The sequence below is a fragment of the Canis aureus genome, chromosome 3, assembly GCF_053574225.1.
Source record: "Canis aureus isolate CA01 chromosome 3, VMU_Caureus_v.1.0, whole genome shotgun sequence".
NCBI lineage: Eukaryota > Metazoa > Chordata > Mammalia > Carnivora > Canidae > Canis > Canis aureus.
The window spans coordinates 24,492,245-24,518,738 of record NC_135613.1 but is presented as its reverse complement, the minus strand read 5'-3'; the positions used below and the strand labels follow the sequence as shown (position 1 = coordinate 24,518,738).

The 26,494-nt window shown below is 60.9% G+C and overlaps 1 protein-coding gene across 8 annotated transcripts in view; it reads left to right on the top strand.

Annotated features, from left to right (window-relative positions):
- Window positions 1-26,494, top strand: part of CBFA2T3 (CBFA2/RUNX1 partner transcriptional co-repressor 3) — a 91,699-nt gene that overhangs the window by 58,446 nt on the left and 6,759 nt on the right. For 6 of the 8 annotated variants that reach the window (XM_077891134.1, XM_077891137.1, XM_077891140.1 and 3 more), the window contains 10 exons: window positions 6,624-6,770; window positions 9,733-9,810; window positions 14,127-14,365; window positions 14,461-14,550; window positions 18,563-18,744; window positions 19,367-19,590; window positions 22,353-22,438; window positions 23,023-23,221; window positions 23,639-23,707; window positions 25,589-25,779. In XM_077891134.1, coding sequence (XP_077747260.1) covers window positions 6,624-6,770; window positions 9,733-9,810; window positions 14,127-14,365; window positions 14,461-14,550; window positions 18,563-18,744; window positions 19,367-19,590; window positions 22,353-22,438; window positions 23,023-23,221; window positions 23,639-23,707; window positions 25,589-25,779 — 1,505 coding nt within the window. Of the gene's footprint in view, window positions 1-6,623; window positions 6,771-9,732; window positions 9,811-10,855; window positions 10,975-14,126; window positions 14,366-14,460; window positions 14,551-18,562; window positions 18,745-19,366; window positions 19,591-22,352; window positions 22,439-23,022; window positions 23,222-23,638; window positions 23,708-25,588; window positions 25,780-26,494 lie in introns of those variants that run through there. The other 2 variants (XM_077891133.1, XM_077891138.1) reach the window with 2 other exon arrangements.

Below are 26,494 nucleotides of genomic sequence, written 5' to 3'. Positions count from 1 at the left end.
TGGGACAGGAGAAGGGATAGGTCAGGCACAGGGGACCCCAGGAGTGCTCTCAGGCTCCTGGCTCAGGATCAGGGAGCCATTTGGTACCAGTCTTAGGAAATGTCTTAGAAGGGCCGGCTTGCCCCTTGGGTTCCTAGGAGAGCCAAGTGCATGAGTTTACCTTGCCTGGAGTTTTATAATATTGGCCCACCGCCTGGCCACAGGCAAAAGCTGGGACATCAGGGACGGGCCCAGCTCCCACACTGCACCTTACCCTGTGTGGAGCCCTCAGCTCCCGGGAGACAGTGGAGACGGGCTCCCCATCTGGCCAGTGGTGGAGCCCACTGTGATGCTGGTCTGGGCCAGATGACCTTGAAGGGGTGGTCCGTCCTCCTCCTGCTCGTCTGCACCCTCCCTGTAAGGAAGGTGCCCCATCCGTGTGAGGGACAGGAGCAGGTCAGGCTCCACCACGGATGTAGGTCTCCTCCTGGCCTGGCACCCCCAGAGCTGTGAGCTCACCATGCACGCTCAGCACTCAGTGCATTTCTCAGCACACAGATGCACACCCTGAGACTGGGGTGGCGTGCCCAAGGTCCTCCTACGTCCCACCCTGACAGAGGCGCAGGCCCTGCATGGCATTCCTGGAGCCCTGGCCCTGGCAGCCCAGCTCCCCTGCTCCTGAGGCTGGCCTTTCCATCGTCCCGGGAACCTGTGCCTGTGCATCACTCCAGGACAGGGGTCTGGCTGGGGCCACATCCATCCCGGGACAGCAGGCCCAGGAGCAGAGAGGGCCTTGCCCAGTCTCAATGACTAACAGAGTGGCCTCTGGGGCCAGATGGCCTGTTTTTAAGGCCACTTTCCTCATCTGCCCAGCTCATGGGCTTGTTGTGGGGTGGAGCTGAGGTGGTTCGTGTGAAGGGCTCAGGTCAAGGATTGGCAGGTGATCAGGACTCAGTCATGGCTCTGGCTCTGTTACCTATGGGCAGTACCTGCCTATGCCCATGCCAAGGGCCTGGGGCATCTAACCTTTTTACTTTCCTACGGCCTCTGTGAGGGTCATATGTGCTATAAGCAGAAATCAGACCCTAATGATCAAAGCAGCGGCTTGTTATTTCCAGCAGTATTGCAGACTTGAGACAAGCAGAAGGTTCTAGAACCCCAGGGCTGGAAGCTCTGGGCTTTGGCCAGTTCTCAGCCAGGCAGGGCGGGCTGGGAACCACAGGCAGACAGGGACAGTGATGGATGGGGTGGCTTGTTCCGGCACATTCCATGTTCTTTCCCACCGGCTCCGCCCGGCCTTGGAGAGCTGCTTCCTCTGTGGACGGATTAGGGACATTCAGCTGGGGACTGGCTACACTGTATGGGAAAGATGCAGGGTCTCCCATGGGCCTGTGGCCTGCAGACCAGGGTCTGGGAATGTTCTCAAGGGTGGGAGGCAAGGCTGGGTGTGGAGGACCTGGTGCCTCTGCTCACCCTTTGGCTCTTGTGCTTGCTAGGATGCCGAGATGTGATTGACCCCACCTGCCCAGCCCCACAGCAGGCCCCCAGCCCTCTGGGAGGTGGGGGTTGGAGGGCATACCAAAGGAAGCCTCTGCAAGGTGGTGTGCAGACAAGCAGAAGAGGGTGGGTGGGAGACATGCCCAGGTCATGTCCAGCATCCAGCCCCCTACTTAGTTGTGTGAGCGGGGCAGGTCGCTTGGCCTCTGTGCCTCAGTTTCCATCTGAAAGAAGAGAAGTGCACCATCGGCCTCCAAGGGTTGTGGGAAGGTCACACAAGCCAGTGGTCTGGGCCCTTCCTATAAGGAATGTTCTCTTCCACGTATGTCAGAGCCCCCTCTGAGCCAGGGCCCCGGGATGGGGGCCCAGCCCTTCCCTGCGGGTGTCCCTGCCTGCGTCAGCACCAGGCAGTTGCTCTGACCGGAATGCTGCTCCAGGCTCCAGGTTGGCTGCTGGGCTCCATGTCCCTGGTCCAGACTCCATGCTCCCTTGCTTCTACTCCTGTCGCTGGCCCCTCACCTCCCTAGGGCAGGGTTCTGTACTCACCCAGCGGCCCCTGATGGGCTGCTTGGGAAGAACCGGGGTGCCTTGCCCCTCTTTGCTGACAGGACTGGCGGGGAGGGCATGGGATGCTGGTGGCTGGCTCTCGTTCCTTTTTGGATGCTCCAGGGTCAGAAGGAGTTCCATGCAGATGGGAGATGGTCCTCACACGTGCCTGCCCCTGTTGGGACAGCCCAGGGCATCCACCCTGACTCAGAATGAGGAGCCTCTGATCCCATGTGGCATTCCCAGGGCAGCTCCAGCTCTGAATTTCCTCTGCCTGGCAGGCTCTGGGCTTCCGGCTCTGAGGCCTGAGCAAGTCACCTACCCTCCCTGAGCCGCTGCTTCACCATCTGAGTGAGCGCAGTATGAGTCTATAGTGTGCAACTCCTGTAAAGATCAGTCCTTGGGGTCTCTTTGCTTTTCCTGACCTGAGGGTAGATGAGCTGATGTGTGGGGAGCGGGTGTTAAGCCCTACCTAGGGGCAGTGGATACTCCTCTTATATGTTAAAATCGTGAGAAAATTTGACCAGATCTGCCTAATTGGAGCCCCCTAAGATGGAGCTTGTCCAGGGGAGCCCCCGCCGTCAGCTGGACAATCAATGAGACTCAGCCTCAGAGGACCCCAGAATCAGGAGTGCGGGAGACAGAGGCCGAGGTGGTGTTCAGTGGACAGGTCAGGCCGCGTCTACTGTTCCCAGGCCGGGTGACCCTGGCAGTCATGACATGTGGGGCCCTGGCTGCGTTGTGGGGGTTCTACCCAATGCTGTATGCAGAGCATGGGCATGAGGACACTGGGTGGGGATGCTTGACCTGAGAAGGGAGAGCGGGGAAGAGCAGCCTCATGGGGCCCACCGGGGTTTCCAGCCGGGGTCAGGACGCCGCCAGGGAGCTGAGCCAGCCCTCCCTGGCAGCCTTAACACAAAGCGGGACTGTCCCCCTCACTGGCTTCTGGCACCAAGCATCCAATGGCAGGGCCTTCCCACTGCACCCCACACCCTGAGCTGAGGCCAGCTCCTGTGTATGCTGCCTCATGGGCGCAGGATCCCGCCAAGACAGCCCCCAACCAGTGAGAGCCATGGGAGTCTGAGCCTCGCTGCAAGTCTCGGGGGCCCAGGGAGCAGCCCTTGGCTTGGCAAGGGGGTCTGGAGAGGGGGCAGGGTGGGGAGCCAGAGCCAGAAGAACAAGGCAGCCCCTGTCCCGCAGCTCCTTACTGTTTGCACACAGGCTGTGGCTGGTCAGGCGGAGCTGCTACAGGCTGGCCGGGGCTCCCCCACAGCCTGGGGTTCCGGGAGGGGGAGGAGATGATAGGTCACAGCAGCAGCAATAGCCCCCACCACCTGTTATGTGACTGTGCTGGGTGCCAGCCCCCTGCTAAGAGCATCTCTCCCTGTCTCCTTCCATCTGTCCTGCACCCCAAGGTGGTGGCCAGTTTGTGGGCCTGCTTTTGAGGCAGTGAGTTGTCCTGGGAGGGCGGCATCCAGCTCCCTCCAAGCCTGGGCCCTGGGTGGACCCACCCCCACTGTCCCTGCCCAGCGGCACCTCCACCTCAACCCTCCCCCTCCAACCCCTCTGCATGGAGAGACCTTCAGGTCTCCATCCACCCTGCATCCTGCCCTTGTGCCCATGTGTGCAAAGTCCAGCCTTCCGGAAGTCTCCACACACACACACACACCCCACAGGAACCTGACCGTGTGGAACAGGAAGCAAGGTCATCCCAGAGTCGGGTGACGATCCCGAGGGTGAAGGGCTGACGTGGGGGTGCATCTCTCCCCAGGAAGTGAGACCAGAGCTGAGCCACCGGGAGGCAGGAGCATTCTGGGTGGGGGGCTGCTCTAGGGGCCCAGGAGGGGTGAGAGGGGTGGCCTGGATCAGACAGGAAGGCCCATGTACAGTGGAAGCTGCTGAAGGGTGTCAGCAGAGCCTTCAGTGGCTCCTCCCTCTGTCTGCACAAAGTCAGCCCACATGCACCTGCCACCACTCATGCTTCTCACCCAGACTCCCTGAACACTCTTGCCTCTGTGCTCTCTGCTCCGTCACCACACATGCTGTTCCTCGGCATCACTGTACCACCTCTGCTCCTCCCCGAGGGTGGGGTCTGTGCTGAGGTCCCAGCACACAAGTTGTTCTATAAACCTCCGCTGAATTTTACCGAGCACTTGTGCACAGATGGCCACCCCTCGATAGGGACATAAGGAGACTCAGAGAGGTGAAGGGACTGACCGTGGGTCACACAGCCAGAAAGCAGTAGAGCCGGAACTCACGGCTCAGGGGACTCCTGTGGTCCCGTACTGTGCACCTGGGCTTACATCCCCACCTTCACCCAGCAGCCTCAGTCTGAATCCCAGACCTGCCACCTGTTCTGGAAGAACAATGTGCACTGAGAACACGCAGGGTTCAAAACCCTGCAAACCCACACTGGCCGGCAGAGGCACACCTGCTTTTGCTGTGTGGCCTTGGCACCTCTGTGCCTATGAATCGGGGCTAGCAGGGCCCCCCTACCCCTGCCAGGGCCGCAGTGAGAATGAGGAGTCATGACTGTCATGTGCGCAGAGCAAGCCATGAGCACTTGCCATGGGCGCTTCCTTTCTGCCAGGGGAGGTCGTGGGGCATGGGCAGGGCGCTGCCTGTTCCCCGCTTAGGGCCTGGCGGGTGTCCCAGGGCTGAGTGTGTCCATGAGCCAGATTCTCAAAGGTGGTGGGGGCGCTGCACGACCTGGTGCTTAGATCCCTGGTGCCTGTGCTCGCCCCCAGTGGCCCTTCCCTGTCACACAAGCACCAGGGGAGGAGGTGTACGGGCTCGGCAGGCTCCCTCCGCCCTGTGCGGTGGGCTTGGTCCTTGGTGGTGCGGCAGAAACAAAGCCCCCAGTGTGGAAAGGCTTTGGAAAGTTGGAACTGGCGTGTGTTTGCAACACCCCCCCCCCAGGCCTGCCCGTGGGACCCCGGTGGCCGGGTAAGACTCAGGGGTGGCCCACGGTGGCTGGCCACATTTGCCTTCTTTGGTTGTCACCAGGCACTGGCTGTCGGCCCCGCAGCCAGGCACGGTGTTGATGGGCCCCCACAGCTGTAGCACACGTGTGCCCAGCCATCAGCTTCCTGACAGGCGGGCTGCAGGGGGGCAGGGCGCCCAGCGGGCCAGAGGCCAGTGGCTGCAGCTGAGTGGACAGCAGGTGCGGCGTGGCCTGGGTGGCTGCTAATTACCGGCTGCTTCCCTGTTCCAGGGGGCCCGGCAGGGAGGGGTCTTCTTCACTGTCAGCCCCCAGGCCCTGCGGTGCAGAGGGCTGTCAGAGCCCCACCAGGCACCATGGACGATGGGCATATCTGCTCTGTAAGGGGGTGAGAGGGGAGTGGCTGCAGTGGATCGGGCCTGAGGTAACAGTAAATGCCATCTGTCAGCGTTATTCATCACCACCCACAGAGGCCGGCTGCCCTGGACGCACATATGTGTCCATGTCTGTCCTGGTTCTGCGGGGCCCTGGGGGAGAGGCAGAAGACACATGACATGTAGTCACAGGGGACAGCTCACAGGTGTGCAGCCCCAGCCATGGCTCCGGCCCCTGGGGGAGGCCCCATCGACATTGGCAGGGTACCTCAGGGCAGTGGCTCTGTTGCAGGGAGAGGACACTCACCTTGACCTCCTTGAGCAACTGGGCACCCCAAATCCCGCCTCTGTGATGTCTCGGCCCACCTGGGCGCTGGCTGACATAGAGAAGGAGGAGGAGGGCAGGGTTCGCCATCCTCCAGCTGTGAAAATGGCCAGCTGCTGGCTCAGGGTTTGCGTGGCTGGTCAGATTCCCCAGAGGCCTTTCCCTCTGGGCCCTGACCCTTAGCAGAGCACCAGGGACCACATGGGAATCTTGACAGTGTCTAGGGGCACACCACCCACTGGTCCATGGACCACATATGGAGTGGCCAGGCCTAGAGTAGCATGAAGCTGACTGCATCCTCTGCCTGGCTGGGCCAGCAGATGGTTAGGGATTTGCTATCCCAGAGGGTCTGCCTCCCACGCCTTTCTGGGAAGATCTCCCCCTAGGTGAGCCTGTTGACATCTGTGAGCTCCCAGGGTCCTGGGAACCATGGTTTCTCTAGGGGCAACCCCAACTACCTGCATTTATACCCTTACCAGTGCAAATGCTTGGGCCTTCCCCAGATCTCCTGCATCAGAAGTGGGGGTGAGGAGGCTGGCATCTCTGCACCCACTCTCCAGGGGATGCTGACAGAGGCAGTGTTTGCAAGCCACTGCCTGGGGGGGCATGTAGCCCCCTGTCCTACAGGGGGTAAACCCAAGCTCCCCCAGTGAGGACCCCAGCCCCATCTCTCTGACCCAGGACTCTCCCAGCTCCACCCTCCAGTGCACCTGAAATGGGCTGACCCACACCTGCCCTCTGATCCCAGGTGGGTGGGATGTCAGCCACCTGGGCACACAGCTGAGGTTTATCTGGGGGCACATGGGGCCCTGGATTGGGCCTGGCTGGGCGCAGAGCCAGGAGCCCCTGGGGCGCCAGCTGTGCAGGTCCACCCCCAGCCGGGGCCTTCTCTTCTTCTCAGCCTGCGTCACCAGGCCTATCTCTCTCTCCTCTCCCCTGGGGCTCCCGTGGCCACCCGCAGTGGACAGGACGGACAAGACAGCGACGATGCCCGACTCACCTGCAGAAGTGAAGACGCAGCCCCGCTCCACACCCCCCGGCATGCCGCCCCCACCACCTGCCGCATCGCAGGGGGCCACCCGACTCCCCTCCTTCACGCCACACACAAGTGAGTAACCCCAGGGCTGGGGCAGTGAGTGGGCAGGGCCAATGTCCCCCAGAGCTGTTTGAGGCTCAAGCTACTGTGAATCAGGCCAGTGCTGGGGGCCCTCTGTCCTGAACCCATAAACGTTGGGCCCTTGAGACGGATCTCGTCCTGGCTCAGAGCCTGAGTCTGGTGGTTCAAATCCTAAGTCTTCTACTTTTCGGCTCTGTGGTCTTGGGCAAGCAATTTAACCTCTCTGGACTTGGCGTCCCTCATCCATAAAGCAGGGTTCGCCATAGTCCCTGCCTCACGGAGCTGCTGTGAGGACAAGTAAGTTAATACAGTTTCTTACCCAGCGGCCAGCACATTGTGAGTGTTTTATCAGAGTTAGCTGTTATGCTTGCTGTTCAGAGGGGGACAGGGGGATCCCTGCCAGCACACAGCAGCTTACTTGAGGGCTGGACAGCCTGTCAGAGGCGGCCCTGGGCTCCGAGGAGCTCTGCACCGGGCTCCGATGCCCAGGGCTCTGCAGCCAGAGATGTGACGGTCCGACTGGACCTTCAGGCAGTGTCTCCCTGGCTGTGACTGATGCAGTTGAGTGTCTCAGCACACACGGCATCTCTGGGTGGACTTCCACAGTCCAGAAACACAACTGGAGACTGTTCTTTGAGTCAGAAAAATTGGTGACTCAGTGAGTCTGGGGTCCTGAGCATTTGGGAGGGAGATGCCAGGCTTGGGCCAGTGGAGGTCCAGTATTCCGTGCCCCCCAAGACTAGGGGCTTAGTGGTGTGTCCTAAGCATTTCTGGTGGGTGATGGAGAGCATCCACATGCCACCTTCTCCCTGCATATCCAGAGGCCAGAAAGCCCCACACCCAGGGGAGCCTTCCCCAGGTTTAAAACCCAAGCAAAGTGGGTGTGTCTAGGAAAGGAGCCTCATGTGCCTCAGTGTGGCAGTAAGACACCCTTCCACCCACCCAGAGCCCAGGTGAGACCACCAGGCCCAGCTCCCTTCATCCCTGCACATGAAGGGTACCGGTGCTGACATTCAAGGCAAGGCAGCCCAGGTTCACTGGGGCTTGGCTGTGACCCAGCCTACATCTGGAGGAAGGTGCTGGCTATACAGTCGGGCAACCCAAGTCCCAACCAGACTTGTAGGATGTTGGCTTTGAGCCGACCTCCTGACCTCTCCAAGCCATGGTCCAGCAAGTGGAACCATACCACCTGCTCCCACGTGCCCTATACACACAGGAGCTTCGTAGCCAAGACCCCACCCTGTGTAGAAGTTTCCAGCTTCTCTTCCTATGGGGCCGGTCTGAGCCAGGGTAAACATGTGTAATGGGGACCGAGATGAATGCCTGGCCCTGCCTCCTCCCCCAGGAGAGCAGGGGCTCTGTACTCTGGTGATCCTCGGTGCCCAGGCTGGGGTCGCATTAGCCACTGTTGGGGGTGGTGGTGGGCAGGGGCTGGCTGGGCTTCCTGTCACACAGCTACTGGCCAGTAGGGTCACCTCTGCCTGTTTTGTGAGGCCTTAGCCCTCCAGGGCTGAACCCTAGGCGGGCTCCATCCACCAGGCAGTTGTCTACCCAACCCCCTTTGGCCTCGGGGGGAGGCTTCTGCTGATTTAATGGCACTGCTAGCAGCTCCCAAGAAACGAGGCCATGGGCCCCACCTAAAATGCCAACCCCACCATCCAGTGCCTAGTTCCCAGGCAGGGAGGTCAGCAGGCTGTTTGGCTGGTCTGACCGAGGGCTAAGAGCCGGTTCCTGCCTGTGAAGGGCACGTCACCCTCGGCCTACTTTCTTTGTTGGTACAGGACCCACGTTCCTGAAATCACCAGGCCAGGAACCAGATGTTCCAGGTGGGGTATAGGGATGGGGCCTGTGTGCGGCACAGAGTCCCCCTCATGGCCTTCTTGCCCCACATGTGCCCCTGCTGCCCCATGCACTCCTATTTCTGGGGTGGAGGTCCTGGCTCTACGTAGAAATTGGTCACAAGAGACCAGTGGTTCTTTCTTCTCTAAGCTGGTACTTTCATGTCAGTGGGCTTCTGGGGTGTCCATCTGGGTCTCTTACTGCCCCCAAGGGGGCCTCAGAGTTGTCCCTGCACCTGAGGAATTCCCTGACCACGGTGGTTGACTGCGTCCGTCCCCTGGCTGCTGGGGTTGAAGCCTCTGTGCTCAGCTGTGGATTTCTGCCCAGAGCCTCCCCAGCTTCCCCAGGACCAGCCTGGGAGCCAAGCTGGCCAGAGACTGACCTTGAGGCACGACTTGAGGGCTGTGGTTTTCCTTGCCTGATGACCGCCCCTGGCACAAATTCATCCTGCAGCAAAGCTGCGTATGGCTGAGGTGGTGGTCAGGCCAGCTGAGGTGGCTCGGGATGTTGGGGCTGCTCTTCACAGAGACGCCCTCAAAGGCCCATCCTGCCCTTGATAACCCCCTGTGACAGGGGGCTCACTGTCTCCCTGCAGCGATCCAGCCCTCTTCCCACGGCCCCCACCTACTCACTCTAGCTCATCAGACAAATCGCATCTCTATCTGCTCAGTGCTTCTCCCTGTCACGGTGGCTCAGTCCTGGGCTCTGTTTCTAAACCACCATTGGCTTGTCTGTCAGTCAGCTTCAAGCCCTGTCGGCCTGGGTTCCAGGTCCCTTGAGGTTGGTGCCAAGGGGTTACCGGGCACCTTCCAGGAGGAAAGATCTTTAGGAACCCAGGTGTCCCACCCATGCTGACACAGATGCTGCATTGCTTGTCGAGCTCTGGAAGGTCCTCCCAGAAGTGGCCCTAAGAGCCCCCCATACAACCCCATGATTTTACAGCAGAGGGTCTGAGGCCCAAAGGAGGGGATGGACTGGCCCAAGGAGGTGAGTCCCAACCCCCAGAACTGCTGTCCAGAGGCAGAGGGGCGGGGCTTATGGGGGGCGCCCTTGGGGCAGCCCTGCCCACCCGCCTGGCTTTCCTGACAGCGTGTTTTTCTTATTTTGCTTACAGATGGAGAGGACGGACCCACGATGTCCCTGCCCCATGGCCGTTTTCATGGCTGCTTAAAATGGTCTATGGTCTGTCTTTGTAAGTAAAATAACAAAAACCGCGGCCTCCTAGGAGGTCCCTGCCCCAGCATCCTCTGCCCTGAGAAGGCCACTCAGTGCACCCCGTGGCCTGCACACCCTGATATTGCCTCTGCTGCATCTGTTAGTACTGCCCTCAGAGAGAAGAGGGCCAGGGGGCAGGGCCCTGAGTCACAGACCTGAGGTCACACTAGCCCTGCACCCATGAACTGTGTGGCATTGGGCAGGCGGGTGGCCTCTCTGAGCATCCTTTCTCCAACCACAGGACAGAGTAAATAAGGCAGACCCAGATCCGAGAGTTGGGAGGTCAAATTTCAGCAGTGGGTCTGTCACTTGGTGGGCTAGAGGGCAGGCCCCAGCCTGGCTCGGGCCCCCACTCCTACCCCTCTTGGCAGGGTGACTTGGGCACATACCACACCTGTGCCTCAGTTTCTCCACCTGTAAAATGGTAGTCACCCAGCACCTAGTGCCAAGGGCAGTGACCAGGAGCCGTGAGATGCTGCTGGTCCCCCATGAGGCCCAGAGCACACTGGATGCTTGGTCGCCAGCAGACATGTCTGTCTCGAAGTCTCGGGCATCACAGCTGATGCCTATAACAGGAAGAGCTCAAGGCCACATTCATAGCTTGTTAGCTAGCGAGTATGGCCAGGTCAGTCCCAACACTGCACCAGTGGCTGCACGGCCTGGTGTGGCCCCGCAGAGCCCCCAGACCCCTAGATAGAGGTAATGCAATGGGTGTGCGTTATTTATGCCCCAAGATGCTTTGTCGCCCAGCTATCGTGTGACATACCTGACCTGGCTGCGGTGCCCCGCAGGTCCCCCGAGCTACAGCACTGTCAGGACAGTGAGCTTCACATTGACTGGGTGAGGGGCTGGCAGGAGGGGCTGCTTGTCAGGTCTCATGTCCCAGCACGACCCCCGCCCAGGCCCTGGGGCTCAGGGAGCCACGGGGTGCTAGTGTGTGCCCCCAAACCTCGGCCGAGGACACGTGTGCGGTCTAACTTAGTAACACACCTGTTGTGGGAATGAAAGCACTTGTGGCTGGGAGTTATTTTCGGCGTCTCTTTAGCAAGTTGCTGAGACCGTCCAGCAGCCCTCGGGAGGGAACACGGGCAAGCGAGGGCAGGCAGGCCACCGGGAGGACCCAGGCACCGAGGGCAAGCTGGTAAGAGCGCTGCAGGGAGGTCAGGCCTGGGCTGGGGCGGCAGCCACCGGGTGGGGGCTCCGGGGGTCTACACAGCCGCAAGGCTTAGAAGTGTCTTGAAGGTCCAGACCCTGGGTGAAGGCCCAGCTCGGCCGCGAGCAGTGAGCCCCTGCTGTGGCGAGGTCTCCCATGGCAGCAGACCATCTCCTAGCCTGGTTACAGTGATGGCCAGTGGCTGTCATCACCCTTGACCAGGGCGTGTGTGTGTCAGTGTCCACTGGGGGGTCGCCTAGAGCTCCCCAGTGAGAGAGAAAAAGGCAGCACAGTGGGGTCTCCTGGTCTATCTGGGGGTCCTCTGGACACCTTGGCGAGGGTGAGGGACGGGGATGCTTAGAGTCCCCTCTTTGACGTTTGCTCTCCATCGCAGAGTGAGGGAAGCCCCCAAATGCAGTGACACTGCAGAGCTGGCGTGTCACTTCCAGGCCCTGGAAGGTGCTTACAAGACCATTCAGACCAGGGGGCAAATGGGCTCCGACTGTGGTGTGTCCTGCAAAGGGGGCAGAGTGCTGAGCCCGTCCCTGCAGAGGACACAGCACATTGTGATGGTGACAGCCCTGGCCTGCAATTGGTGGTTGCAGACTTCTGCTGAGTAGTGGCCAGTTATTGATGAGTGATCCCCCAACATGTAAAAGCAATCAGGGTCGAGCATTTCCAGCTCCTCCTGGTAGAAGGAGGAGAGCCCAGATTCTATTATCCAGGGAAGCGTGGAGCAGAAGGGGGCCAGGCACGAGCTTTGGGTCAGGCCAAGGGCCATTTGCAAGCAAAGTAACTGAGGCCAGGCCCCCATTCTCACCTAGCTGGGCCAGTCCAGGCAGGTGTGAGGGCTCAGGCAGGACATCCATTCCCAACCTGGGTGGCTTCACATGCCTGTGAGGGCAGAGCTGTGTCTGTCTGCTGCCGAGGGCCTGCTGTGTGCCAGGGTTAACCTGCAGGATGAAGGGAGCCTAGGGAAGTGTATGGAGTGTGTGTGACCATAGTACGCCTAGCCACCTGTGGATTGGGTGCCTGGCTCTTGGCCAGCAGTGCAGCTCAGTGAATCGGGGAAGAGTGTTTGCAGGTGTCGCTGGCAAGCAGGTCAGCACAGAGGAGCCAGTCATCGCAGCAGGAGGTGTGGGCAGTGTCTGGGGAAGGCAAAGCCAGAGAGCAGAGTCAGGGTTCACAGAGGGCATTCATTGGAAGGCTCTGGGGGCAGGGGTGGGGTGGTTCCAGAGCCCACGGGGCACAGTGAAGCCCCAGGGCTGGACCCAGCGGGAGCCATGTGCCCTGGGCCTGCAGGGGGTGGTGGGTGTGACAAGGCCCCAAGCTGGCCGAAGCTCAGGGAAGGGTGCTGGCATGTGGGCCTGCCCCCCACCGCCCCAGGCTGAGTGAGGCCACACGGGTCTGCAGATCGGGATGGGCAGGGCAGGCTTGGTCTGGAGTGGCAAAGTAGTACTCCCAGCATCCAAAGCAAGTTGAGTAAACAGCAGACATTTCTGGCTGTTCGGGAGGAGCCACTTCACAGAGCTGACTGTGGCAGCAACCCATTTCCATCCCCAGTAAAGGAGCTCCCACTCCCCATCTCCACACGCCACAGGCTGCCAGGTCTCAGCTGTGGATCTGTGGACAGGGCTGGAGCCTCGGAGAAGTTCCGTCCTAAGGGAGCAGAGTCCTGAGCTGCCTGCCCTCCCAGATTCCCCAGCATGACCTCTGTGCATAGACCCAGCTGGACAAGGTGGGAGGGGCAAGGCATGGGCCTCAGAGCCCAGCCAAGCGGGTGAGGTGTGTGTGAACATGTGTTTGCCAGTGTGCGTGTGCATACGTGTGCATACGTGCATGTGCATGTGGGTTTGAGGGTACATGGATATGTCTGCATGTGGGGTGCATGTGCACACATGTGTAAGCATGAATGTGTATGACGTGTGCCTGTGGGAGTGTGTGTAAGGATGCTGAGGCAGGGGGTAGCCACGGGGAATGGAAGGCGTGTGTCAGGGCACAGGGTTCAGACTCTCATGTAGGGAGCGTGTTCAGGTGCAGGAGGAGGGGCAGGCTGGTGAGCGTGCAAGGGGCTGAGCATGTGAACACGAGGAGCTGCCAGAGCAGGTGCCTAGCCAGCTGGCTGAGAAGGCAAGGTGTGAGTGGCCGCTGGGTGTCTCAGACAAGCCTCAGGACTCCCAGAAATGCCAGCCACCCTTCCTACATCTGGACCCCCTCCACTGTCACCAAGGGCCCTGGCAGCTCACGATCCCTGACTTCTCTGCAGACCTAGTCATTGAGGCTCGGGATCCTGAGGCCAGGGAAGTGGGATGCAAGCCGGGGACAGGAGGGCTTCCCTGACCTCTGGGTGCAGGCTCAGCCTTTCCCTCTTGTCACTTGAAGCTAAGTGGTAAGGTCTTGTCCTGCAACATTGCACGGTGTCCATCAGCCCAGGGACACTGACCCTACTGTTGGGGCCCCAGTGACCAACAGTGCTGCTCCTGTGACCCCTGCAGTGCTAATTTCTGTGGCCTTAGGTCCCCTGCCCATCCTCCACACGTAGCCCAGGGCTCATGTGCACTCACCCCCGTGCATATGGCAGCCCCAGACAGCAGCCCACCGGAGCCTCCCCTGCCGGGATCCAACCCCACTTGTCTCAGGGGTCCAGGTCCCTCTGCCGCACCCCAAGCCCTATCAGCCCAGGTGACAGAGCCCATGTAGGCAGTGGGGCATCACTTGGGACCATCATGGTAGAGGTGAGCGTCCTGGCTTTTCAGGAAGGATGGGCCACCTATCCGCAGATAAGGGGATGTAGGCCAGCAGATCCCTAACGGTGGAGAAGCCCCTCTGCCCATTCACACGGACGCCTGAGTAGCCTGACGGGAAGCAGGCCTCTGCCAGGCAGCGTGGGGGTCCAGTGTGGTGTCCCCCTGTCTGTAGAGGGCCTGACCGTGCAGCCCAGAACAAGGCTGGAGGGGTGGTGCTAAGCGAGGGCTGCCCCTGGATCGAGGCCATGTTCCAGCCAGCCCCACCCACTGCCGACCTGGAGCCCCAGTCTACATGTCCGTGAAGGGTGTCTGGTGCCCCCATGGCACCGCTGCGGGCTCCAGCATGCACCCGCGCTCTCGGCTCTGGTCCTCAGCCTACCTCTCCTCCCACAGTGATGAACGGTAGCCACTCTCCGACAGCCGTCAACGGTGCCCCATCCATGCCCAGTGGCTTCAGCAATGGCCCAGCCACCTCGTCCACAGCCTCGCTGTCCACACAGCACCTGCCCCCTGCCTGTGGGGCACGGCAACTCAGCAAGCTCAAGCGATTTCTCACCACCCTGCAGCAGTTTGGCAGCGACATCTCCCCAGAGATCGGGGAGCGTGTGCGCACACTGGTGCTGGGGCTCGTGGTAAGTGGGGCCCTGCGGTGTGCTGAGGGGCGTGCTGCGACCCTAGGGCGAGGCAACTGGACTCAGGCCAACGTGAGGTGTATTTCCTCCCTCAGAACTCCACGCTGACCATTGAGGAGTTCCATTCCAAGCTCCAAGAGGCCACCAACTTCCCTCTGCGTCCATTCGTCATTCCCTTCCTGAAGGTAAGGACACATCCATCCCCTCTGGTAGCAGGGCCCACCACGAAGCCCCAGATCTGTGATTGGGAACCACCCTCAGCCCTCACGGGACCCTGGAGAGAACTGTGGGAGCAGTGCTGATCTGTTGCACGCCAGCTGCCAGACCAGATCCATCAGCCCCAGACCCCATGCTCGCAGGGCACCCTGGGCACCCCTACATTATTGGTTAAACACGCTCATCCACTCTGCAGCTGTGATTTGAGCACCTACTATGTGCCTGGTACTGCAGCAAGAGGCATGGGGACATGGTGGTGAGCACAGCAGGCAGAGTCACTCCTGAAACCGAGGCTCCGGTGGGAGGGCACTTGGTCAACATATGATGGCTACAGACTGGTGGAGACGAGAGGGATCGGGTGTGGGCTGAGGAGGGTGAGGGAGGGAAGCAGGTGGGTAGCAGGAACAGAGCCTCCCAAGCATCAGGGACATGGTGCACAAAGGCCCGAGGTAGGAGAGTGCCTGCTGTGCTTGAGGAGCAGGGAGGGCGTGTGGCTGCAGTACAGGGAGGGAGAGGGTCGGGACAGATGGAGGGACAGGTGGTGGGGGTCCTGTGGGTGGGCAGACAGAGCCATGCATGGGTGTCAGAGAGAACAGGGTCCTGTGGTCAAATGTGGAAGACAAATAGTGGACCCTCCATGCAGGAAGAGGTGGTGGCAGGCCCGTGGCAACGGCTGCGCCAGGGCTTGTGAGCAATGCAGGTTCCTGGGCCCCAGCCCAGAGCCCCCAGATCAGAATCTGTGTTTTGACAAATGCTGGGTGGTTTGTGTGTGTACAGAGATGAGACAAGCGTAGTTCCAGAACCCCTGGACCCGCTTCTGTGTTGTGGTACTTCTCCAGGCCTTGGCTCCACAAGGGAAATCACATGTCTCCCAGGGAGGGTAAACACTTCCCAAAGAGATGTGACCATGTGGCCCTTCTGGGCACAGCGCACCTGCGTGACTCGGCCTGGTTGGGGCTGCCTTCCGGGGGGTCCCAAGCTCCTGGGTTTGAGCCCTGCCACCAGGCTGCTGTCAGCCTGGGCCCAGCTAGCTCCCCCTCTGACTCAGCTTCTGCACACGTGCAACAGAAGTCATCCTCAGGCCACTGGGAGGGGTACGCGAGGTGACGTGTGAACAGGGCACATGCTCACTTCAGGTCGCGTGTCCCCACCTGAGCATTTAAAACCGCCACAGACGAGGCACGCTCTGCAAACTCTTCTGCAGCTGCCCCTGTGGGCACCTGCAACCGTGAAAGCAGGGGGCACATCCATCGGACTCCAAGCCCCTGGCCTCTGCTGGGTGTGCCCTGGGCCACCCGGCTGCCCTGCCTGTCCCTGACCTGGGGACCTTGGTCCGCCCCACATCCGTCCTCCATTCCCTCCTTCCTGCCCTCCCGCCCACACCCTGCTGTGCTCACACCCTGAGCTGGGACGACAGCCGCCAGCAGAGCCGGGGCTTGGGCCCATCTGGCAGTCATTCGCAATTCATCAGGAGCCCTGCCCTTCCCTCCCTCCTCCGTCCGCTGACTGCTGACTCCACGGTCCCCATCTTTGGGGACACAGCGAGCCTGCTCATTCTGTCAGGTCAAATATTTACAGCAGATGTCCCCGCCCGCTCAGCTGCCCATGTTTATCGGAGGAGCAGGGAACATCCAGCGTCCCCGGCTCTGGCCCCAGGCAGGCCTGCAGCCCCCCACCCACTGCACACCACAGCCCCTGTCTGCCCAGACGCAGCCCAATGTGGTGTCAGGCAGGACAGGCTGGGCCTAATGCGGCTGGTGAGACATCTCCCTGGCCTTGTTTCCCCTCTGCCTACAGTGTCCCCAAGGGCTCCTCGGGGGCGTTCATGCCTCAGTAGCTCTCATGGTGATCGGGGCCAGCTGGACTAAGGGGCCTGCCAGCCATGCTCTGTGCCTGTGACCCCACCGGGGCTCTGGGCCAGCAGACTGTCAAGGACAAGGAATCCATCTCCTTGATATGGAGCTTCTGGGGTGCAGCCAGTTCTGTCTGCAGGCCTTGGTGATGAGGTGCCGGCCAGAGCCCTGGCCTGGAGGTCCTGCCCGGGGAGCCCCCCTCCCATGGCAGGAGCCCCGGCCACTTAAGAACACAGGCTGCAGGGGAGCACAGCGGGAGTGCCCCCGGCCTGGCCGCGGCTGGACCCTGGTCTCCCTCCAGTCTGTGACCTGGGCTGAGCAGACGGGTAGCACCGCCCACCATGTGCTGTGCCCATATGGGAACCCTTGGAACTGTGGCCAGCCTGGCTCAGACTCCAGCGTGGGGCTAGGGTCTCGGGCCTCTCTTGCGTCGCCAGGGATGCAGCGACCCCCCTCTCAGGGGCAAGAGACAGCTTCGCATGGCCCCACGCACAGAGGAGGGAGAAGTGAAGAAGTAAAGTGGCCAGCCCGGGATCACAGGCCAGAGCCAGGATGGGCTGACCATGGGCCCACAGCACACAGGCTGTGTGGGCATCAGGCAAGGAGCTCAACAAAGCAGCAGCAACACCATAAGTCCTCATTATGTGGGTCACCAGCTCAACTAGCCCCGTGATCATAATCGGGGTGCAAACACCGATTCCCCTGGTGGCCTGAGTGCCCATCTGTGAAGGAGGTCATTCCGGGCCTTTCTGCAGTGTCCATGCTCGCAGGGCTCCTGTGATCAGCCCAGAGGAACCTGTGACACCAAGGCGCCTATTAGCTGGGGGGGGTTCTTCTGGTCTGGGGTTCCCTCTCCTCCCCACCCCCACCAAGGGCCCCAGGGACCCCTGAACCCTCTTCCCAGCCTGACACCGTGCATGGCTACGTGGTGCAGCTTTCCAGAAGCTGGGAGACGCTGCCCCACCCGGCCGGCCCTCCGCCCTCTGCCCTGGCTCCCAGCTGGCCCCGGCCGGCCGGGAATCCAGATGTTTCCACTGCCCTAACAGCAACCAGCCGGTGCCCGTGTGGTCCCCACCCTGCTGAGCCAGCCAAGGGGAGGCCATTCGGGAGGGGCGGCCAGCAAGGGAGAGGGAGGATGTTTGGCGTCTTCAGACCTCCCGGGACCTCCTTTCCCAGCTCTTGCTCGTAACGTGTTCGACAGATGGCGGGCTGGCGCCCGTTCAGCTATCCAAATAGAAAAACAGGCCTAGCAGCCGGCACTGCTTGACAAAAATGCATCGGCTGCTTGGTCAGGTCCGGGTGGATGCGCTAACAGAGGCGGGAGAGCAGAGGCAGGAGGCGGCGGCAGCTCTGAAACACCATGAGAAAGTTGGGGAACTGTATTTATTTACAAATACTCAGAACGGCTGGCTCTCCCAAGCTGCCTGCCGCGGGCCCCCGTCCAGCTTGTCCCCCTGCTAGGCCATGGGCCTCTGGGAAGACTGTGGGACAGCAGGATTTCCAGCCTGCACTTTGGGGTCCAGAACAGACTTGCCACATGCGGCTCCCAGCTCCCCCCTTTACAGTTAGCTGGCACGGTGCTCCCCACTCCTCCCTCTACAGTTAGCTGGGGTGCTGCTCCCAGCTCCTCCCTCTACAGTTAGCTGGGGTGCTGCTCTAAGCTCCCCTCTCCACAGTTTGCTGGGGTGCTGCTCCCAGTTCCTCCCTTTACAGTTAGCTAGGAGGGTACCTGCTTCCCCTCTCTGAGCCTCACTTCTCCTTCCCACACAGCAGGTAATTGGGTGTCTGCTCCCAGGGCTGATGGCATGGAGTCCTGGTTATGATCCCCTGCTTGCCTTCTCCAGATGCCACCAGTGCAGGAAGCTTGATGAAGTGGATAAACCCCAATCTGGGGGGCCAGGATCTGAACTCAGGGTTCCATTGAACCTCAAGGCACTGCGTGCCCTGGGGGGTACAGTTCCACCCGCATTCCCCTTTTAGTGAAGGAGCACAAGGCCCAGAGAGGTCATGCAACTTGCCCAAGGTCACAAAACAAGGCTGGCCATTGGCCTCCCTGCCTCGCATCAGAGTGCACCTGTGTCTTGGGCCCTGCCCGCAGTGAGTGCAGGCCACCTCTCCCCTGCTGCAGGCAAACCTGCCCTTGCTGCAGAGGGAACTCCTGCACTGCGCCCGCCTGGCCAAGCAGACCCCTGCCCAGTACCTGGCCCAGCACGAGCAGCTCCTGCTGGATGCCAACGCCTCCTCCCCCATCGACTCCTCGGAGCTCCTCCTGGAAGTCAACGAGAACGGCAAAAGGAGGACACCTGACAGGTAAGGGGGCTTCCTGTGGCTGCAGAGCAGGCAGCAGGGCTGGCTCCTGCCCTGCCTGGCTCTCCTGAGCTGCCTCTGGTAGCCCGGCTCGGCAGCTGCCTGGTACCAGGCCAACATGGTGCTGCATTCCGTGGCCTGCAGCTAGTGGGCTGAGACCGTGGGCCAAGCCCTCAAGGCCACCGCACAGGGCCGGGTGTGGTGTCCTGAGGACTCAGATGGCCCCCCCAGGAGAACAAGGGAGGGGTCGGGAGGGAGCCTCTGCAGCAGAAAGCTGCCTGGCTCTCATCTTTGGGCTGGATATGGACCCAAGTGTCCAGGCACCTGGGCTGGCCCTCGTGCCCAGCTCCTCACTCCCTCAACAGAGGCTCGGGCTTCCTTGACCACTGGCCCCAGGAGCCCAGACACCAGCAATGGGGTGGAGGCTGGCGCAAGCCCCAGAGGAGGAGGGACAGCGGGGTGCTGGCTGGGCCTCATGTCTCTTGTTGTGCATCTGTCTCTGTCCTCTGGCTCTTTCTCTTCCTCTGCCCTCACCTCTCTTCCTTATCCCTCCCGCCTGGCCTTCTGTCCATGGTTCATGGTCTGTGACCACCGCCCCCCCCCCCCGACCTACCCTTTGGGTCAGGACCAAAGAGAACGGGTCAGACCGTGACCCACTGCACCCCGACCACCTCAGCAAACGGCCCTGTACCCTGAGCCCCGCGCAGCGCTACAGCCCCAGCAATGGGCTGCCCCACCCCACGCCACCGCCACACTACCGGCTGGAAGACATAGCCATGGCCCACCACCTCCGTGACACCTATCGCCACTCTGACCCCCGGGAGCTGCGGGAGCGCCATCGGCACCTTGGTGAGCAGTGCGCTGTGCGCCAGGGAGTGGGGTTGGGGGGGTCTCACACGTGTGCCTGCATGTGGCGGCAGTGAAGCACATCCTCATCCACACAGCCTCATCTGCTGAGCAACAGATGTGGGGAGAGGATGTGAGTGGGGTACGGCCCTGGGGCCTTCGCCTTAGGAAGGGCCGGGTCAGGGGTCGGAGGGGGGCAGGCACTGTGGCTGCAGAGGTGCCTGTCCAGGGCCTGTGGGGCACTGGCTGCTGGCCACATGTACGCACACACACACGCACACACACACACAGGGTATGCAGCTGGGGCAGTGGGGGTGGTCAGGGCCAGCCAGGAGGAGACTCATGCCTAGCCAGAGTGGGGGTGCCTGTGAGGAGGCTCCCAGGTCCCATAGCTCCTGCCTCCAGGGCACTCCCATGCTCTGGGCCTGGGCACCCCAAGACTCATGAGCCCCAATGAGCACCACTGACCGCACACTCCCCCTCTCACCATGGGATGGAAGGGAGCCCCACAACACCAGGCCTGTGAGTGCCTCACCGAGGGTGAGCTGTGCTGCGGAGGAAGAGGAGGAGCAGGGCGCCTGTCCTCTGACCTCCACCAGTTCCCCACATGTGTCCTTGAGGCTGCATCATGTGACCTCCGGGCCTCAGTGTCTCTCCAGTCAGCTGACCTGATGGGTCCTGCTCCTCAGGGTGGTGTGAGGCTAGTGTCCACACACGGCCTGGCCCAGAGGCAGGGCTGGTATCATTGGGAGCATTGTATCCTTTACCCTATCATGGGGGCAGCACACCCTGGTGCTTATGGCATGTATGTGACCCATCAACAAGCCCATGTCACACAGAAGAAGGCCCAGAAAGCCCAGTGCATGTGCCCAAACCCTCTGGCCACATCACCTTGACCTTCTGACCCACCTCTGTGTCAGAGACTGAGATGAGTAGGACTGGCCCACATAGGGGCCCCCGTGTCCTGGGAGGACAGCCTGCAAACAGCTGCCCCTGAGTGTCCCAGGCCACCCATGGGGGGCCCAGAGGCAGGGTCAGCAGAGGCCTCACCCTGTACAAGGCCATGTCCCGCCCCCACCCTACGGAAGCTTCCAGGGCCTGGGCCCAGGCAGCAGGTGACAGCGTCTGGCTCCCTGCAGCCGGGTCGGGCAGGTGCTAATTCCCTCCCGCTTCTGCTAATGCAAAAATAAACGCCAGCTGTCAGGCAGATCTCAGCCACTATTTTGGTTGGGGCGTTGGCACAGGCCCTGGTTCTGCGGGTGGCAGGGCGGTGGACAGCAGGCCGTGGCTGCTGCCTCTTACTCCTACAGTTTGAGGAGTGGGGCTAGGAGACCCTCATGGGTTGGAAGAGCCAAAATAGACCCTTGCCCAGGAAGCACCGGCCAGCTCTAGGTCACCCAGCATAGGCTTGGGGCACCACGGCCAGACATCCAACCAGTGTGGGGGCTGAGAGCACTTGATATGTGAGGACTGGCCGACATGGTTGCAACAGTGTGAATTCCTCAGTTCAGGGTTGTGTTGTTTCTCATTAGCAGGCCAGGGATGGGGGGGCACACCCCATTGTTTCAGTCTCGAGCTGCACCAGCCAGTAGCTAAAGGCACAGTTGAGGCATGGGCTGACCTTGGGTGACCTCGGGCAAACACGTCCCCTTAGCCAGTCTTGGTGGTCTCATCTGTAGGATAGGAGTGACAGTAGAGCCGCCCTTGGAGGTTGGCCCAGGGACTGAGCACAGAGCCCTGCTTGGCACCTGGGGCCCTCCCCTCCTGTGCACCTGCCGAAAGCCTTCCCTACCCCCCACGCCCAGACCCCAGACGGTAGGCAGGATAGGGAGTGATGAGTGAGGGGCCTGCGGTCTTGTGGGGAGCAAGGGTTGGGGTTTCTGGTTTCCCCAGACCCCAGGGACCACCCTGGGACCCAGCAGATGAGCCAGAACACAGCCTCTCGCCTAGCTGGACTTCGGCCCAGGAGACACAGCAGCCCTGCCCTGGGGACAGAATAAACAAGGAAGCGGCCAGGACTGTTTAACAAGGGGATCTGCCTGGGGCTGAATGAATTCTGAAGGGCTCAGGGCTGCTGGGGAGAGGGCTTGGGACCTGGGCTTTGAGGGTGTGGTGTATAGGAGTCCCCCTGGCTGAGAGGAAGTAGTAGAGCATGGGCTGGAGCCAGGCAGCCACCAGTGAGCCCGAGGGCTTCTGAGGAGAGCTAAGGCCATCAAAGTGAGGCCCGACGCAGGAAAACTGAGATATGGTGGATTTGGAGACAGGAAGGTAGGGGAGAGGTAGCCAAGTGTAGAACAAGGGATGGGGACCCATCTCTTCCTCCCAAACACTGAGTAGAGGCCAGGCCTGTTCTTGACCTCCTGGAAGGGCAGTGGGCAGTGTCTGTCCAGGGACCCCTCCTCACCTGCTCCCTCAGGCAGGCAAAGCCCAAGGACCTGGGGGCCCAGGGCGGGACCTGGAGGGCCTGGGGCCGGGCCTGGGGGTGAAACAGGAAAGGGCAGTGCCTGGAGCACCAGCAAGCCTGGGGTGAGGGGCGGGGCCTCTATGAGGGGTGGGACCTGGGGCAGGGCTTGGGTTAGAGGCGGGGCCTGGAGGCATGGGGGTGGCTTGGGCACAAAAATGAACTGTGCCTGGGGTGAGGGGCGGGGCCAGGGGGACACAGGAAAGGGCAGTGCCTGGAGCACGGGACAGGCCTGGGGTCAAGAGGGGCCTAGGGGGTAGGGGGGTCTGGGACATGGGGCCTGAGCGTGCACACACCCCTGCAGCGGTGCACGGGTCCCGGCAGGAGGAAGTGATCGACCACAGGCTCACGGAGCGGGAGTGGGCCGAGGAGTGGAAGCATCTCAACAACGTGAGTGTCCAGGCTGGGGCCACGGTGCTGCCACGACCCCGGGGGTGCGCCCAGACCGTGAGGCCCTGGGGCAGCCTGGGAGCAGGCTCCTGTGGGCCCCACTTTGCCATGCCCCTGCTGCCTCAGTGGCCTTCTGCTTGGACCCAGCCCCCAGAACCTTCCCAGCTCTGCCTGCAGAGCATCTTTCTCTGGGAGAAAGGTGGTTTGGTGGTGTGGGGACCCCTTCCAGCTGCTTCTGGTCATCCCTCCCCAGCTTCCCTTGTGGGAAGGGAGCCCAGGCAGGGTGGTCCCCACGGCAGTACTGGTCCATCCACTCTCCCCAGGGCTGAGCACAACCTGCAGAGTTGAGACGAGAGCCCTGGACTCAGTCTGCTCTCTACCCCCACCCCCATGCTCCAAGCAGGGGTCCCTTTCCAGGCAGGGGAGGCGATTTTCACACTGTTGCTCTGAGCGCACTGTGGCCAGCCACATGGACAGTGGGCTGGCCCAGGCCCAGAGTATAGGAAAAGCTCCCTGGGCGTCCCCCACGCGGAGCAGCCACACCAGGCCGCACATGCTCACAGCCACCACCTGCCCACCCACAGCTCCTGAACTGCATCATGGACATGGCTGAGAAGACACGGCGGTCACTCACGGTTCTGCGCCAGTGCCAGGAGGCCGACCGTGAGGAGCTCAACCACTGGATCCGGCGCTACAGTGACACGGAGGATGCCAAGAAGGGCCCCGTACCTGCCACTGCCCGGCCCCTGAACAGCTCCGTGGGTGCAGAGGGCTCTCAGCTAGGTACGTTCTGAGGGGCATCATGGGGGCAGAGGGGGCATTGCAGGGGTGCCAAAGACCAAGACCAACACCCCCATTATGGCACTACAGTAAAATACAACCGAAGAGTTTCCCTTGAAAAGGAGCTGCCTTTTTTGCTTTGCATAAATGTACAACCTGACCCACTGGAAGCACAGACTTGGGATGCTGACTGTAGAAACCAGGAGAGGTCCAGGACAGGCCCAGGTCCCAGCAGGGTCCTAGGTGCTCCAGAGCATCCCTCTTCCTGATATTGCCTGGCCCCGCACCAGCAGCTGATAACAGGATTTCCACCTGTGGGCACCTCAGGGGACCCCACCCCCAGGGACACACACTGTGTCCCCATTACCCCACTGGGTATGGCCCCATTCTGTGCATGACGCTGGCACCCCTGTGTTTCAGACGCCCACCGGGAGTTCATGCCTAGGACCCTCTCCGGCTACATGCCTGAGGAGATATGGAGGAAGGCTGGTGAGTGCAGTTGGCCTGGGGGTGGAGGGATGCCCTTCTTATCTGCAAGGAGCTTCCGCCTGCATGGGGTGCTCTGCTGGCAAAGCTCACAGGGCTCTGCAGACCCTGCAAGAGGGTTGGAGTGCACTTAGTATTCAGGGTAGGACAGCTGCCACCTGACATCTGCAGGTGAACCAGTGGTGTGTCATTCAGCAGAATAGAGCAGGTCCTTGGGTTCTGCACACACACGCATGTACCTGGACACAAGTGTGAGAAGTGCTAAGAGCTAGAGAGCCTGTGGCCTTCTAGGTGTGGCATGGAGCACCATGTGGGGAAGTGCTGTGGGGATGCTCATTGTGTCATGGGGACAGACTCTGGGGCAGGGGGCAGACGCAGGAGCCAGTAGGTAGCTTTTTTTTTTTTTTTTTTTTTTTTTTTTAGCTTTTTTCTTTTTAAGAATTTTATTTATTGGGGCAGCCTGGGTGGCTCAGCGGTTGAGCACTGCCTTTGGCCCAGGGCGTGATCCTGGAGACCCGGGATCGAGTCCCACGTCGGGCTCCCTGCATGAAGCCTGCTTCTCCCTCTGCCTATGTCTCTGCCTCTCTCTCTCTCTGTGTCTCTCATGAATAAATAAATAAAATCTTTAAAAAAAAAGAATTTATTTATTCATGAGAGACACACACACAGAGAGAGGCAGAGACACAGGCAGAGGGAGAAGCAGGCTCCCTGCAGGGAGCCCCATGTGGGACTCGATCCCGGGACCCCAGGATCACTCCCTGGGCCAAAAGCAAGTGCTCAACCACTGAGCCACCCAGGCATCCCCAGTAGGTAGCTTGAGAAAGAAAGGGAGGGGGGCAGGTGCTCAGCTGAGGTGGTGCCAGTGGGGAGAAGCAGCAGGGCCCCAGAGATGCTCTGATTAGTGGGTGGAATCAACATGAAGTATAAGGAAGAGGAGGACCCTCTGAGGATCTTGAGAGCAGAGACAGTAGAGCATCCCAAGCCAGAGTCAGAGGCCAAGGGGCCATAGACAAGCAGCAGCTGCCTGGAGCAAGGTGGGCAAGGCCCAGGCCTGGACAGGAGGGTGGGGTTCTCATTTCTCTTGGCCTGTCTCCTCTGCTTCCATCTGGCCCATGATGGACCCTTGGCAAGAGCTGGATGGAGCTCTGGTGCTGACATGGGGGGCAAGCAGCTCTCGCTGGCACTGCCAGCAGCTCAGACACACCCAGTGTGCAAATGCTATCATATAAGTCTCCTTCATGGGAGCTTAATCTCCTCCCAGCCCCCTCACACACCAGTGCAAGAAGCGCACTGCCAGGTAAACTGAGGCAGGCCATAAAGGCTGTGGATGGTTGTCAGTGTTGGAGAACATCATGCCACCAGAAGAGAACAGATGCTCTGGCCTTAGCCAGACAGCTTAGAGTACAACAGCAACACCAGGGACAGCGTGCTCATCTTCAGACATGAGCAGGCCAGAGGTGGCAAGTGTGGGTGACAGAGGGCTTGGGAGCGATAAAATGCAGAGCCCTAGACGGGGCATCCCCTGGACTGCTTCGAGATTGGCCACAGGGGGCAGAAGACTATAGCTCTGGTCCTCTGCCCGTGGGTGCCACCAGCCCCAGTGCTGACACCAACAGCTTCAGCATCACTTGGAACTGTTAGGATTACAGATTTTTGGGCCTTCCCTGTGGAACCTGAGTCAGGGTGGGCTTGGCCACGCCGTCCAGGACAGTGCCACTGCACACTAAAGTATGGGAACACTCAGGCAGGGCACGGGCTTGGGAGATGTCCCCACAACTGTTCTTGCACTTGCATGACCGGTCACTGGTGCACAGGCCCTGCCCACAATGCCAGGAGGCCCAGCTGGGCCAGGCCATGGGACAATAGCCCGTGTGTCCTTTGCAGAAGAGGCGGTGAATGAGGTGAAGCGGCAGGCGATGTCTGAGCTGCAAAAAGCCGTGTCAGATGCCGAGCGAAAAGCCCACGAGCTCATCAGCACAGAACGTGCCAAGATGGAGCGGGCCTTGGCTGAAGCCCGGCGGCAGGCCTCAGAGGACGCTCTGACTGTCATCAACCAGCAGGAGGACTCCAGCGAGGTAGGGGCCCTCACCCACCCCCAACCCTGTCCCCAGCCTGCAGATCAGGCCCCAAACCCTCACTCTGTGGCCTCCCAGCATCCCACCCATGGGCAGCTGGCAAAGTGGGTCCTGATGCTGGGGTACGTGGCTGGCTCTAGACGGTGCCTGAGGAAGACATGACCATCGTTCAGAGCTAGGCTGGCATGCACTGCAGCCCGTGTTCTCGCTAACCCGTGGGTGGCACAAGGCGTGAGGAGACCCCAGGTGGCATTTAAAGTGCCGCCTTGGCTCTGGCACACACGTGCACAGCAGGGCATGAGTGTTGTGGTCGTGCTGGTACCTGGGCATCTGGAGGCCAGGGATGTCCAGCCCAGCGAGGCAGCTGGTTCCTTTCCTCCTCATCCAAAGAGGACTCACATGTCAGAGGAGTCAGGGAGAGGGAGAGAGCTTTTCCGCAGGGCTCCTAGAAGTGTCCTTTGGAAAGGGTCACGTCTCCAAAACCCCTGGTTTGTGTGTGCCTGGCCCCCCCCAGATGGTCCACTCGTGCGTCTGTACCAGCTGCTTCAGCAGACACAGCTCCAGAGAAGCGGGCAGGTCAGAGCAAGCAGACCTCACAGAGGCAGGTGCCAGGGCAGGTGCCAGAGCAGGACGAGTGAGCCAGGCAGAATCTGGGGGAGCTGTGTCACTGCAAGAAGGGAGCGGCCAGGATGGAGCACCCCTGGCAGAGTGAGGA